This window comes from Motacilla alba, chromosome 2 (genome assembly GCF_015832195.1).
Source record: "Motacilla alba alba isolate MOTALB_02 chromosome 2, Motacilla_alba_V1.0_pri, whole genome shotgun sequence".
Taxonomy (NCBI): domain Eukaryota; kingdom Metazoa; phylum Chordata; class Aves; order Passeriformes; family Motacillidae; genus Motacilla; species Motacilla alba.
In genome coordinates, this window is record NC_052017.1 from 14,463,305 (window position 1) to 14,479,179 (window position 15,875).

Below are 15,875 nucleotides of genomic sequence, written 5' to 3' on the forward strand. Positions count from 1 at the left end.
TTTTCTGTTCAAACAACTTGTTTATTAGAAAAACCCAGCAGCTCCTTTTTAAGTAGAGCTCACTTGGCAAAAAGACACTGCCACTACTGGGATGCACTGCAGATTTTGGTAACTGGGGCAAGCATTTTCATAAACTCATGAACAGAGCTGTTCATGGACTTTAGGGACAAACAGGCTGTCCACCACCAACAGCAGGTGTGAATCAGCTGCCTCTGGTGTGAAAGCATGGGGGATCTCCTACCCCTGGCCTTGGCCTGCTGGGCTTCTGGGCTTGGCAGCACAGGGAGCAGATGCTCACCAGGTGCTAGGGCCCTTCCTGAGCACAGACACAACAACTGGGGGCTGAGAACTGTGCTGGAGAAGCAGGGATGGATAAAACACAGGATGATGACCCTGCTGTGAGACATGCCTGCAGATCTGAAGAACCTGTGGCTGTGCAGGTTGCTGGATGAAAGTCTGAACTCTCTGCTATGAGATATGCTGTCCACATTATCAACCCTTCCTGTTCTACTCCCTGTCCCTCTTTAACAGAAGACAAATTGATATAAGATGATCTAAATTACTTCCACGTACTCTAATTCAACAGTTCCCCTGGGAGAAGCAGTAGCTTAAGGTGCAGATTTTACCTCTCAGCAGATACTGCTCCCACCCTGCTCAGGGTGGGCGGCTTTCAGCCTCCCCCTGGGCTCTGCAGTGAGGTCTCCACTCAAATTTCTCCCGATAAGCACCTGACCCTCATTCCCAGGTTTGTCAGCTGTCTTTTGCTAGTTCACATGGCTTTTCAGCTCTCTTTATCTAAATCCCTTGAAGATGATGTTCTAGAAGACTGTGGCTGACTCACTGCATTTCGCTTTAATGATCCAACTGCAATGAGTCTAGAGGACCGTGTCAGGATTTACTTAAGCCTGCTGAGAATCAGGTACTACCGTTTGTCTTGAATTATACAAGCTAACAGAACTCAGGATATATACAGTTACTGCAGGTCCTGGACTGCATAAATATTCATACTAAGTATCAGTGCATGTATTCAATCTGTCAGAAATGTTTCTGCTCCAGTCTTTAAAATCTAATGTTCTATTTCTAAGGCATGGAAGTCCACACTCCACTTATCAAAATTTTAATGAGTTTTCCTGTTTTTCTGGTCATAGCTGTAAGGTGCTTTAAGCTTTCTGCTAGGTAGTGTTTCCAAATCTATTTTGCCTTAGCTTCTTACATTTGCAACTCTCTGTTCAGCTTTCTTGCTGTCTCTCGTAACACTGTTCAGAATTACTTTGAAGGATCTTGTTTAAATGTAACTGAGAAACCATAACACTTCTCCAAACTACCACCTGTAATACATTCACCTTCATTTTCTCAGATTCAAATGTTTTTTTCCTATCTAGCACTGTTAAAGCCACATTAGCTTGTGCCTGAGATATGTGATATATTTCTAATACACTGTACATAATTGCTGTTTTCTGCTCATTAAAGAATTAACTCCAACATTCAAAGAATATTCTTCTGCACTCCTTCAAGGACTGAAAGAAGAAACTCCAGCATTAAGGTCTGTAACTAGCCACTAATACATCCCTGCAACAAATGCCTACTGTGCTTAGGACTGAAGCCAACCCCTCTCACACCAGAGAACAAAACCAATTAATGAGAATCCTCCAAAGTTATTTGGAAGACAGAAATTACATGTATATCAGGGGTTTTTCACAGATGGTTTGACTGTGGTTTCCAAGAACTGTCATTTCTCAGCAGCATGCATGACACTGAGAAATTCTGAAAGACTACCTACTTCATAGGTGCTTCATAAATTGATGAGAAAAAAAATTAAGACAAATATAAGAAGCACTTTTTCAAACTTCAACATCTCTTTTGGTGCTTCACATATGAAGGCAGACGACATATACAGCATCACCTCCTACCAACTGTTAGTGGTGCCAAGATGTGTGTGCCAAGGGTGCTGTGAGGAGCAGGGGGAGGAGGGAGGAAGAAGAAGAAGGTGCAGGATGGCTCTCAGCTCTCTGCTGAAGCAGGAGTAGAAGTTTTCCATATCTTCCCCTGGCTCAGAAGGAGGCCCAGTGTGCAGGTACCCCTTCCACTGCTTTCACTAAGGTAGATTTTATCTTTGCTCATTGCTTCTTTGTACAGAACAATTATAAAATTGTCACATGATGGACACTACCAGCTAACAAAGTTATCCAAATAATCTATGGTCAGGTGAAGTTCTTTAAGAATAAGACATCAAGTTTTAAACATGCAGCTGTTTTAAGATCCACAGCCAGGAAGCCTATACTTTACTAATGACAAAAGATTCCATTACACACATGATGTAATCATGTGCACGCAGCCAATTTTGAAGACATGACAACTTTGCAATAATAACATAAACAAGCAAGTATTTCAAATTTACCAAGTATCTAAACCATTGTAGTTTTAATTCTGGCTATGGCTTGAGAGAAAAGAACACGCTTGAACGGTGTAATACTGAGTTCCAGATACTTCAGAGAAATAACATTAATCAAATACAATTGTGCCTTCAAAAGTATAAATGCACTAAAATATTTTTGTGGGAATACATGCTACCCTTTCTAGCAATTCTTCTGAGTGTTCACTCACTTAGTTTTTTTTATTTTTTCATTCAAACTGCATGCAAGTATGGCTTCTGTCTCCCCTAACCACTTTATTCTTACGGTTTTAGGCTTGTAACTGAAAAGACTAAAAACAAATGTGGTAGCCCACAAGAAAAGCATTATATAAATAGCATTCATAGATTTTATAGCTAGAAATATAAGATGTATGTAAGATGAAAGTAACTTTTAAAGTGCAAGCCAAACCAAAAAGGAAGCGAAACAGAAATTAATTGCTCATGGGAAGCATATTTGTGTAAAAAAGAACTGCCACGCCAGAGTTACTCCAAAGCTTGTGAGATAATAAAATCCTTGCAGCAGGATGGCTGATACTTTTTGTACCAATTTGATTGATCTGTGAATGTGAACACTCATGTATAAAAATGTATAATAAATTTTTAACCCTGTTAAATTGTTGGACTTGGTGATACTTTGTAGGATGGAGGTTAACAGCCAATGTGTAAAAAAGCATCTCCTTTACTCTGGTTTCCTTAAGTAAAGGACCTTCCTTTACTCTCAGCTACAGCCTGTTGGTTTGGTGCTACCAGAAATGTTGGAAGTACCTTTACTTTTACATTCAGTTTTGCATTTTTCTGTTATATTTGTCTCCTGTTTCATTTCTGGAGGGTATGAATCTTTCTAATCTGTCCTCTGAAGGAAACATCTCCAAGCCTCTTTAACTTGGTGGTGGAAAAAGTCTGTATTTTTTTCCTCTGGATAATTCCTGACTGTTTCAGTTGGATCCTGAGCCTCAGAGCGCCTCTGATAAGCATGTGCTGGGGAGGGATGATGGGACATTGTGGGGATAAAAAAAGAAAAGAAAAACAGGGACAGGAGAACAGAGACTCAGGATCTTCTGTAATGATCAGATGGTTAACTCATGGAAGACATTCCAGGGACCCATGCCCTCAGGTCAGCCCATGAAGCAGAGAAAACAAGCTCATAACATCTTTAGCCTCTTCTGTTGCTTAACTTAGTACTTAGCACCGTATTTAACATCATATTTTAAACACTATTTGTATATTGTCTTACAGCATGAATTGCATTTAAAAACTGCACCTCACAGCTGAAGCAACACAATGATTTGTTTCTTAAGGGTAAAAATGCTACAGTAAATTGTGAATTATTCAAACAGGACTTATGAAAACAAAAAAAAGGAAATGTTTCATTAAAGGCTTGAAATTAGATTTAAGTCATAATTTTTATGCAATGGTAGCCAATGAACAGGGAAAACCAACAAATTACCTATAAATGTAATAAAGCACTTCTGAAAACAACCCTACTGCCTAGATGAATGAAAACAGGAATTGAGATCTCAACATTTGACAGCTACAGAAAAAGCCTGACTTGAGCAGCAAGCTTGAGTGTGTTCTCTGGGACTGGACCATGAGCACACAGCTGATCTGTTCTGAACAGTTTACCTGCTCTGCACATTTCTGCCCACATAACAAACCACAGCGTTGCTACAGAGGACAATAGCCCTCGGTTCAAATGCCACTTACTGGGTCTCTTCCTGATTTGTGTGATGTCATGTGGCGGTCGAGCTGCGTTCTGTACGCGAAGGTGTAACTGCACAAGGAGCAGCTGAAGTTATCTTCGTTCTTCTCATGGCGGTATTTGATGTGTTCCTTCAGAGAGGTGAAACGCTTGTACCCTCGATCGCAGTACGGGCACGTGAGCAGCTGGGAAAACGCGTCAGGAGTTCCTACACAGGGCACACAATGCACCACACTAAATAAACAAGTTCCAAACTTACTACCAGCAACAAACAGGCTTTACATTTACACCTATTAGTAAGAAAACATGCAGCTGCTGGAAGGTCCATTTGTTTTAGAGAAGGACTAGTTATAATTTAGATTTTTTTCCACAGGTATTATGTAACCTCCCATACTATGGTACAGTTCCCCCAATATACCTTGGAGAGAGCCAGCACAATATGCTGATAGGACAAGGAGGAATGGTTTTAAACCAAAAGAGAGTAGATGGAGACTAGATATAAAGAAGACATTTTTCATTACAAGGGTGGTAAATACTTCAACAGGATGCCTAGAGGGGTGGCAAATGTCCCATTCCTGGAAACATTCAGGACCGGCTTGGACAAGGTTCTGAGCAACATGATAAAGCTGAAGATGTCCCAGCTCATTTCAGGGGGTTGGACCTTGATGACCTTTAAAAGTCCTGTCCAACCCAAACCATTCTATGATTCACAGATATGTGTTAGTAGGATATACTGTCTGCAGGACAGAAAGTAGAGAGATCAAATGTGTGGCCATATATATGAGTCTAACATGGTCCATGGAATCTATTTTGCTGGCTTTCATAAAGTACTTCTGTATTAGTACAGGGAAAAGTGAAGCCAGATTGAAGCTAAATTAATTTCACATGTCTATTTCAAGAAGTCACCATTTAGGAAGTTTTAGCTCCATTCCTTCTTACCAGCATACGTTTAGCCCTCCACATAGTAACTCTTTCTATCCTTGAAAAATTAATTTTTTAAAGGACTGAAAAAAATACTTCTTTATAAATTTATCAATAAAAGTATGTTCAAATAAATGTAGGGTTTGCTGTATTTGATCAAAACATCAATTTACAGCTGTGGTATCCTCCAATGACCAGGCTATTCTTCCTTGCTTCAAGTCAAACAGGAAGCAAATGTTGCAAGGAAGCACCTATGCACTGTGCTGAGCATGAGAAAGGTGGAAGGTCTTTATTGATTAACATTTTATGCTCTGACGCAAAAGGGGCACATTTGTACACGCTGTCATTTTAAGTTTCAGAACTGTAAGAATTATTAATGCTCATTAAATGAACCAGTACTTTAGAAAGTACTTCTGAATTATTTACCTTCATGACCTCTTCCAGCAGTTACCACCACAGATTGATAGCATGTTCTATGAAGCAGCAATTCATTCTGTTTGTGTGGAATTTACTAACTTAATTTTCACTGAATGTGCCACTGATCTTGCAACAGTGAAAAGCAATCAGACCACTTTTCCTGGTTACTAAAAATCACCACTTTTTCTGTCACAAAGGTTCACTTACACTTGTAATAGTAACAATCAAAATAACCCCTACCCCCAGGGATTTTTTGTTGTTCTATCCATTTCCACTTTTCCTGGTTTAGCTGACTTGTCCAAAAACAAAGCCATCCCCACATGTGTAGACCAAGTATACTTCCTTTCAATTCTCTTTTTACCATGTATAATTCAACTAATTTGACATAAAGAATACTCCGTTTCAGCACAAATACAACTCCGTGGAAATGTCAAAAGTATGTTAACTTAAATTCTATTTCCATTGGAGGAAATTGAGAAACAAAAACAGTTTCCCAAAATCACAAAAAACTCTGATTCTGTCACTTCTCTTGTCTACTTTCCCAGTTTGGAAGCATCCATCTTTACCAAATGTCACTATAGTTTTGGCATTTTCTGTTCCAAAATGATTAAAACACTAAACACTATTATTCAGCATTGTGATCTTCACAATACTTCTCAGTAAAGTTACTGGGATAGGTCCAATTTAAATGATTAATACAAATGTGTATTTTTAATGATTACATGGAAATCATATGACAAGTCTGTAAAACTAACTTGACAATATGTGCCACTGCAACCATATATTAAAATATTAAATTAATGAATGCACTTTTTAAAGTAAAATCTGTAATAGCATAAAATCTCTGGAGGAGCAGAACAAAAAAGTTATCTTTATATCTTTCACTGCTCTCCTTCAGACTCCAGTACAGTATTACAGCTACAATGACATCTCTCTGCTCAGTTATATTCATTTCTTAAAACAACTAGAACACAACTCCTAACCATTTATGTAGCCTGTTACTTTTTCTTGAAAAATCAGAAATACTCCAATTGACACAAGCTATCTAAGCTGAACACTTGAGAAAACACACAGAATGCAAAACCAATCTCAACAGCATTCATCTTCAAATATTTCATTATGAAGAAATCAACAAAGTGTAACCTCTCCTCACACAGAACACCTTAAGCATGAAACTTCTTCAGAGGAAAAAAAACTTTATCTACTTAAAAATAACAACAGGTCATTATTGTTTTCACATAAACATTTTTGTATGAACTATGCTTCTTTATTCTCTGCTGCTGTCCTTTCAGGCAAAAAAACCCAAAAGCCTGTTATAGACTGGCTACCCAGTAAAAGAAATTCTATCTAATAGGTCCTATTGGGAGCTTTGTTTAGAAATATAAAAAAGGAAAGAAATATGTTATAACTCTCCTTAAGTTATTCTTATACAAAATTGTACTATTTTGCTTTACTTCTATTTTATTTAATAAATGTTTATTCTGTTCTTTCATATAAGAATGTTGAATGGATTTATGAAAGCATGAACTTTTCTCTTCGATGACTAGGTTATCATTTAGGTACTCATACAAGTGAATCCCAGTCCATGTCTTGTTTACAAAATCAAGTGGCAATGTTTTTTGTGTGATGATCCTATCCTCTTATAATTATTTAACTAAGATTTTTTTCCTCTACAGTTGCATGTATATGCACTGCTGTCTTCTTAAGCACAGCAGAAGTTCTGGGTCAAGGAGTGAGTGCAAGTGATTTCATAAGAACTGAACTGATGACATATTTACCATTTTCATCCTGACCACTAGCTTCTGGCGTGCCTTGTCTCTGGTCCTCCTCAGGTGCTTCAGGGTAGATAACAGCTGTATCTTCTTGTTGAAGGAATTCTTCAACATTAGGGTCATGGTTTTGCTCATTCTCTGCATCAGAATCACATTCATCTTCTTTTACTAAGTGTGAAAAACAAGACACAAGATACAAAATGAAGTTTAAAAAGAACATAAATGGGATTCAGTAATTCACATTGCCAAATCTCCTTCTAGCCAAGTATTTAAATACTCTTTACAGACACTAGCATAGCTCAAGTCCTTTAAGATGCCAGATTATGCCTCGTTTTGGAAGAACTGGTAGCATAATGATATTTAAAAACTTGACTAAACACAGTTTGCCTAACTCAGTGCATTTTATCATTTCAGATTTAGCTGTTCTTCTCAATTTCCCTAAAAATCTTAAATGCAACATTAATTATGATTTAGGCCTTGTAGTTGGAAGGCCTGTTTACCATCTTGGCTCCTGTGTTTGCAAAAGTATATTTGTTGCCTTCAAGACACAATTTTTAATGTTATTTATAGCTGTTCATTAGCACAAACTCAGAAGATATTTGAACTCAGTAAAAACCTGGCCAGATTAAATGCAGCAAACTTGAACTCTGACTGGCCTGTTCTGTGGTGTTGAAAATGGCCACCAAAAGGCTTCAGATCTAGTTAACAACCTTCAACATTTCCCATTTAAAAAACTTGAGAGAAAAACCCAATGAACAACTGTATTGCAAAATTAGCAAATAATAAATTAAATTGTTTACCTAATGGTTGTATGATACATATTTGATCCCAAGTATTTGCCTAAATACATTGTTCATAGAGCTTATTTTTACCATGGTGGACTATTTTGTGAAAGCTCGGCCTACAGCACCCTAAATCATTACAGATGTGCTCCACTATTAATGTGAGGTATATTTTTAATAGGAAAGAGAAGTTTTATGATTCATCTCTCAGTGTGAAGTCACATACTCAATTTACAATTTGACACAATCTTTTTATGACATGAGGCAGTCTCTCACATGTAGACTGTAATGCAATGAATAATGCAGCTCTCCGTACTTATGTGGCAAGAACTGACTTTATAGGAACTGAAAAGAATGAATCTAGAGTTTAGAACATATCAATGTGTTTAGATGTGGGTTTGCTTTTAAATAAGACTTACTCTGATATTATCTACCTATCTAGTAAGGGCATTAAATAAACCCCCCACAAACTTTTAAGAAGTTGGATGGGGTGTATATTAATCTTCCATCAAGCAGAGAAATGGAAAAAATAACAAACCATCTGTTTTTGTTTCAGTCTGAAATCGAAGTACATATTTCATTTTGCCTTCTGTATAATCAGTCCAGAGGAGTGGATAATAAAATATAGTATTAGCTTAGGTCTATTTTTTTATATTTCTTCATAGTTTAAAACACTACCTGTTGACCCTACATGTCAGATCATTGCTATTCCTTGTTTTGCCCTTTGGAGATGTGGTGTATGGTCAGTCCTCGGCAGGGAGGGCTGCTCTGTGTCACTGGTCACCTACACCTCCAGACCTTGGACACCAAAAGATGCCTAGACTTTTTTCCTCAGCTAAAACAGATTTACACTTTAAGACCTCTAGCATGGAAAAGCAAAGCACTTTTATAGAGGTGGGAGAATTCCAAAGCTTTTGGAATGATACTCACCTAACCAAAATTCAATAGCACTTTATGAATAAGGGACTCAGATTAACAAAGAAATACCTGTACATCCAATTTCATCTGTCTGAGCGTCAGGCCCCAGGATTTCCTTTCTTTCTTTTCCAGCTGAAATAGCACATTTCACAAAAAGAATGAATATTTAAAAAAACCCCTACAAAACAACAACAAAAGCCAAATGCACACCAACAACTTAATATATTTGAATTATTTCTTCATCCGCGCTTTCCATTTCTGTATTGTTTGGAAGTGCATTTAAACACAATGTTCTTTCAAAAATATGAGGGCACATTATTTCAGCAGTGTGTGATCAGTTGAACCACAAAGATATTTCATACTTAAGAAAACCAAACCTAAAAAGGAAGCAGTACTAAACACTGACCATTATGCGAAGAGAGGTAAAGCCATGGACAGTGTGTTTCACCAGCAAATAGAGAGTCAGCCACTTAAGCGACCCCATCTACAAATGCAGCCATCTGATACCCTGGAATATTATTTCCAGAAATCAGAGCATCATAAAACAAACGCAGTTATGTTATTTTCTCCAATTAGCGGTTTTCAGAAATGATTGATAATTTGCTGGTAATGCCTGCAAACAGCAACCTAATGTGTTCTCTTTCTTGCAAATTATCTGGAAACCACTTAAGGCTGTGATTGCCTTAAAAAATTAAACAAAAAAAAAAGGGATTTTAAACACATGCTCTCCCTTCAGAACAACTGTGCACTGCAGATATGCTTCACGTATCGATTCCAATACTCAGTATGAGTCTGCAGAACCAGTGCTGCAGAGCCAACCTGCTGCCCCAGCTCTGCCAGCTCTGCTGAGCTGCAGCCCTCAAGGATGCAGCATGGAAGTTTTAATTCTAATTTGCACCAACAGGTTGTTGGTGCAAATCAATAAACAGCCAAGTTGTTCTTAACTTTGGTTCATTGGTTAGCACGGACTGGGAAGCTCCCACAGGAAAAGCCACTGCACACCACATTTCTGTTGGTACCTGGCTCATGGCAGGAGTACACAGCAGAGCTACATTGCTTGGTTTGCTCTTTATCAGTACTATGCTATGCCAATGGATGTGAAAATGAAGTGTTATTTCATAGTTTCATTACGGAAACCTTGGATGCTTCAGACCTACACTCTAGAAAATGCCTTCTAGGTGATGCCGAAGGTTAGAGCACACAGCTGCTCTGACCTGAAATGGCAACTGTTACACTTCTATTACTTATACTTCTATTTATCTTACTTCACTTTACTTCAGTGCAGGAAAAAATCCTTTAGGTTTGCAAGTCAAAAGCCCAGAACATGCCAACTTTTTAATTACAGAAGCCAATTTCTCCTTTATGGAAGGAAGATGATAAATCCTAGGAGAACTTTTAAGTTCTCAAATAATACCAGCTTCCTCAAAGGAAAATCTTAGTTCTGCCTACTTTGACCAAAGCCCACAGACCCAAGGTATCTGCAAATAGTGGCAATTCAAACACGTTTCTTACTTTAAACAAGACATGTGTTTAAAAGGAAACTGCAACTCTCAAATCTTACCTTAACTTCAACTGACATCTAAAAAAACCCTCACATTTTGGGTCATGGTACCAGACTTGGTTCAGAGTCGGAAAGATGGATGACTGGACACAAAGCAAATTTAAACCCAAAATTCAATTTCTTAAAATCAAACACAATACAAACCCACTGTTTTCCTTTAAGGAGGGTTTTTGATGGTTGTGATTTTTCTCCATTATAAAATAGGATCTACATGAAGGGGGGAATATCAATCAGTAAGTTATTACTCTGGAAATTTAAATTACAGGGTCTCCAGTAAATTCCACTGGCTTCAGGACAAATAAAAGTTATGCTTCCCAAGAGAACGTCAAGGAATTTATGGAATTATAGATTAATATAGAGAAGTTAAACTCTCAATTCAAATAATCCTAACCTCTGTTTGGTACTGTCTCTTTCCAATAGCTAAAAGTAGGATATAAGACAGGGAGAAACCCTTTTCCACAGGGAAATGCTGTAGGAATAATTATTAATTTGAAAAATATTAAGTAGATATACATCTTTATAGCTATGTATGGTCCACAAATAAAGACAACATTGCAATTGTGCCCTCAGAAGCCCAGTTATCACACAGCTGGGAAACAACAGAATGGGATATGATGTGGGATGTGATGATGGGGGAACAGACCTTAAGACACTGTTCCACCAAGCAGAAGTCACAGCTCTGAGTTCCAGAGGAAATTCAAGCTACCTGCTAAATGGCAGCTTAAATAGAGGTCTCCACAAATAGCATCTAGGTCATGAAGATCCATCCTGGTATTGCAGCTGGACATACCAGATAGCTGTAAAACAAGTTCTTGGGCTTCTACATCTCATCACTGCTGCTAAGAGACACAGTGGGGCTTCCCAGGGTTAAATGCTGATGATTTTCAGATGACAGGGAACAGTGTTAACTAGCAGCAAACATGCCTGACAACTACTGACATTGGCTGACAGTAAAGATCTCTGCTTGGCTAAGATAACTGATCATATTGAAACCACTAGCAAAGTGGAAATTTTGGCCGTAGGCAGAAAGACAAACTTCACTGAAATTTCCACTGCAGTCTTTATCTGCAGAGAAGGAAATAAATTCCAAAGCCCATCAAGAGAGTTTTCAATTTAAATTCTTCAGAGCTAATTTTCTGACATTCATGTAGCAAGCACTATTTACAGCTTGCAGTATTGACTGGTTGTTTGCTTTTTGATCAAAACCATGCCACACACAACCCACCAAATGCCAGCACACACTTTTGAGCATATAGGCTCAACCTAAAATTTCATGACTTAAAGGAATTTTCGAATTCCAGAAAGCACATAAACATAAAACATATTTATATTTTTTTTCAAAGATATCTTAGTTCCAGTCTTGAGACCTCCAGGTTTGCTAAATACTTATAGTACATAATAATGCTCTTTTAAGAGCATTAATACAATAAGTTTAACTCCTGCTTTTTTTTTTTTTCTTTTAATTGTAGCATAGATTTTACTTCTAACTAAAGCAAAGGAAAATCATATTAGAGAATCATTGCACACATGAATGCTGGCACACTGTCAACAACATGTACAGGATACACGTGGTTCACTTTTTTAAACCCGTAGGACTGTTTCAGTTAAACCTCTTGAGAAACACACCTTATATTTAAAACACCTGTTCCTAGGGTCTTTTAGAAATTCAGTTAGAATGACTGGAAACGGAAGGAAACTAATCTGATACAGAAATGTTATGTGTGTTGTTTCTATTCTGGGCAATTCATGAACAGAATAAATATGCAAAAAACTCATTCTGTCAAGTTCAGCTAAACCCAGAACTACTGAGTACTTCTTTACTGATGAAACACAACTTACTAAAACTGCTGTATATTTTTCTAAAGATAATCACCAGTCCTGAAGATAGTTGCACGCCATCTACCCCAGTACATTGCCATGTGCGTGAGAGATCGTCTATTCAGTACCTCTCTCTTCGTATTTCTAACATGCAGCCAAGACTGATGTGATTTTCAGCTCATACCTTTCCTTCTAGGAAAGCTATCAAAAGAGTAAACAGTATTCTACCCTAGCAAATCAAAGCTCCATAAAACCTAATGTAGCCTCACTTTTCTCATATAGCCATTGCCAGAAATTTCAACTATTTATTTAAAAAAACCCTATTAGCAAATTAAAAAACCCTTCCAGACTGCGACAAAAGAGGCTTCAGAATACATAATTTTTACAGAATAAATTTGTGGTTGTTGAGCAAGCTTGTACGACAATTGATTAATCTTTTGTCTGGCTACCAATGAAATTCTGTCTTCATTAGCAAACTCCAAAGCAGAGAAACATTGCTTACATTGCAAATCTACAACCACAGTAGAATTTAAAATTAAAGAGAAGTTAGACTTTTAGCAAAGAAATTTTTAAAGGTTGAAAATGGTTCGTTTGACATAAGGAATCAAAAAAGATGGCATCACATATCTAGAGCCCTGAAAATCCCCAGAAAACTGCCTGAGATGCTGTGTGATGGGTACATCTCCAAAAAACATCCAGTCCAAGAGGTCTTGATCCCAAATGTCTGTGAGCCAGTGTTCTTCTTCCTTCCCCTTTTCAGATTTCCTACACCTGTGCTTGAAGGGTTCAAGCCTACCCAGAGCCCACTTTAATGTAACCACAATTTCTGAAGCTTGCAGGAGAGCAAAGACACTACAGGAGAACTAAGAAAATTACCTACCTAATAATTTAGCTCCAAAATACTCATTTCCCAGCACAGCATATCTTGGCAGTAGCAGCTATGTAAAAACAGGCTGAGCTGATGCTATTCTTTGAACTCTCAGCTGCTCTCTCTCAGCTGGACTGCAGTTGGGGCCATCTGACTGCTTTCCGTTTATTTAGATGTGAGGTCATGCACCGTGTATTAAACCACCAGTGTTAAAAGGTGGATGCTAGGAATTGTGGCTGGAGTTCAGATATGCTGAAAAACATTCTGTATCTTTCAGGGCATTAAGGCCAAATTCCACAGTAAATTCCACTAATTTATGCATTTATCCCAATTTGGCTCAGAAGTAAGCATGCTGTGTGATATTATGAAACTCAGTATCTGATTCCACAGTAAAAAAAGGCCCATTTCCTGTCTGTTCAAAATTTTCAGCTTCTAAACCTGCTGCAGAATATGTGCAACACTTACCTCCTTCCAGTATTTTCAAAATAATGATTCATTATTACTTACATAGCCAATTCTAAAACTAATAATCTAAAAATTATTTTTTCTGCCTGTGTTTTACAAGGAAAAAGAAAGAAATTAACACCTGACTGGTTTTTTTCATGTTTTTTTTTACTGCTTACTCCCCAACGTGAGCCAATCCTGAACCTTACAAGGAGCTCTGGCAGAGACCTGCCAGGCAAAGACTTGAAAAAACCAAGATCAAGTAAGTAGTCTTTAATCAGCCTTTGGAATGCTGCATCTACAGTCTGGAAGCTCCTGCTAAACAATGCCAACAGAATTAATGCACCTCTGAATCTGCTTCAAATAATAAATGAAGAACATAAAGTATGGTATAATAAATATGTTATAAAACCTCTTTTTTGATTGTGAATCTTAAATGTTATTTCAGTAATAAAGGGACCAAAGAAAGTTCTATTGAATCTTCATTTTAGAAAACTTTCTTTTCATAGTATCATCAGTAGAAATGAACATACCTTCATCTTCCCAACAAGTGTTTGTACTGGCTTCTCTTTCACTGTTTTCTGGTAACACTATATGGTCCGTTGGCAAGTCATCTTCTGGCACACCAGCATCACAGTCTGCTGCATCCGTTACGCTTTCCTCTTCCACTATATGCAATTTATCTTCATCATCTGAGTCTGAGTTTGCTTCTACCACATTGTTATAATTGGTGACTGTGGAGACACAAAAACAAAGTACTGATCAACACACTCTTAACTGACGGCATGGGGTCACATTATTACTGCCTCCCGCCCCATGGGGACGGCACTGCCTTCTGAGCAGCTTGGCCACAATGTTGGCACACAAGGAGCACCTGGCAGCCCCTGGGCTCCCACCACCTCTCACTGTGCACACCCAATAGAAGGCTGCACTACAGAAGGCAGTGGGTAGCTCCAGAGTTGGAGCCACAGTGGAGTAACAGAATTCCAACTGGATCACTCCAATGTGGATGTCAGCACTGCCAAATGTCTCAGTTTTGATTATTATGTCACTGAAGATCCCGTGGCCCCAGGCCGAGCACCCTTCAGAGAAGGCAGCCCAGCTGCTCTCGGGGTCTCATGGAGCCAGCCCTTTCCTGCAGGAACACACTGTGTGCTCCCCCAGCCCAGCTTCCCACTGCCTCCTCCTGTATCCAATGGCACCCCACGCTCCAGCTGCGGGAATCACGGGGAAACAAGTGGGAACAATAATGAGATTGAATTCAGAATGGCTTAAGTGCTCCTGATCCAAGCTAAAATGCTCTTGTAGTTACACCCATTAAAGACTCAGCAGGGTGAATGTGAAAGGGAAAATCACAGATATCACTTAGATAGGGAATCTCACGTAACATTTGCCCAGTAACCATGAAAAGGTAGTAACTCTACTTTCTTAGCCTGGAGAACATATTGAAAGAGTCTTTGGACAAAGGATTACATGACAGTATACATGTTTCTGTCACATGTGAGCAGATTATTATTAAAACAGTCTTCATTTGTAGGCACAAAAGATCAGTTACAGTCATTTCAGCTTAAAATGTAAGGAACTGTAAGTAAACTGTATTAAGAAAAAATTACTTTCACAATCTGTTTAAATGTCTTGTTACTCACACTGAAGTTAAACTATGAAACAGATCTACATTGGTATTATTTCTTCACTGCCAAATTTGAACTTCTTACTAAAATGCTTCAAAATAAAGTCTAAGAAAGAGAATAAATTTACAGATGGATAAACCAACAAGACTTGGCTGCGGCACTCCTTCAATGGTTATCAGAACTATACCTGGGAGGCACATAATCATGGTACTTTATGATACCTGCATCCTGTCACTGTTCACAAGAAGCCAGACTGATTCTTTCATGTGAAATACTGCCTATTAAAGTAGATAAATAGCAAACCAGACTCTCCTGCTCTTCTGAAGTTAGCTCCTGGTTTTTTTTTTTAAAGTAGATATTTTAGTCATTTGAAAATGCATGTAACCAGGAAAAGTGAGTAACATTATGAACAGATAGGCTACTATCTCATTTCCTTCCAATTCAGGAGAAAAATGTCTTATCTAAAACATGTATGAGAATGACAAAAGAGCCTTTTCAATTTAAAACAATCATTCAATGTTTCCATATTTTACATACTGCTATTTGAAAAATGTAGTAACTCCCCACTAATCATGGTATTGACATCTAAAACAGCAAATTTAAGCAAATTGCCTAAAAACTAGTATCTGGT

At 38.0% G+C, this 15,875-nt stretch overlaps 1 protein-coding gene across 4 annotated transcripts in view; it reads right to left on the reverse strand.

The window, feature by feature from the left end:
• The window catches only part of ZEB1 (zinc finger E-box binding homeobox 1), a 121,933-nt gene that overhangs the window by 11,429 nt on the left and 94,629 nt on the right, over window positions 1-15,875 (reverse strand). For all 4 annotated transcript variants that reach the window (XM_038130140.1, XM_038130141.1, XM_038130142.1 and 1 more), the window contains exons 2-5: window positions 14,147-14,347; window positions 8,992-9,054; window positions 7,229-7,390; window positions 4,118-4,320 (exon numbers count right to left, since the gene is read on the reverse strand). In XM_038130140.1, coding sequence (XP_037986068.1) covers window positions 4,118-4,320; window positions 7,229-7,390; window positions 8,992-9,054; window positions 14,147-14,347 — 629 coding nt within the window. The remainder of the gene's footprint in view (window positions 1-4,117; window positions 4,321-7,228; window positions 7,391-8,991; window positions 9,055-14,146; window positions 14,348-15,875) is intronic.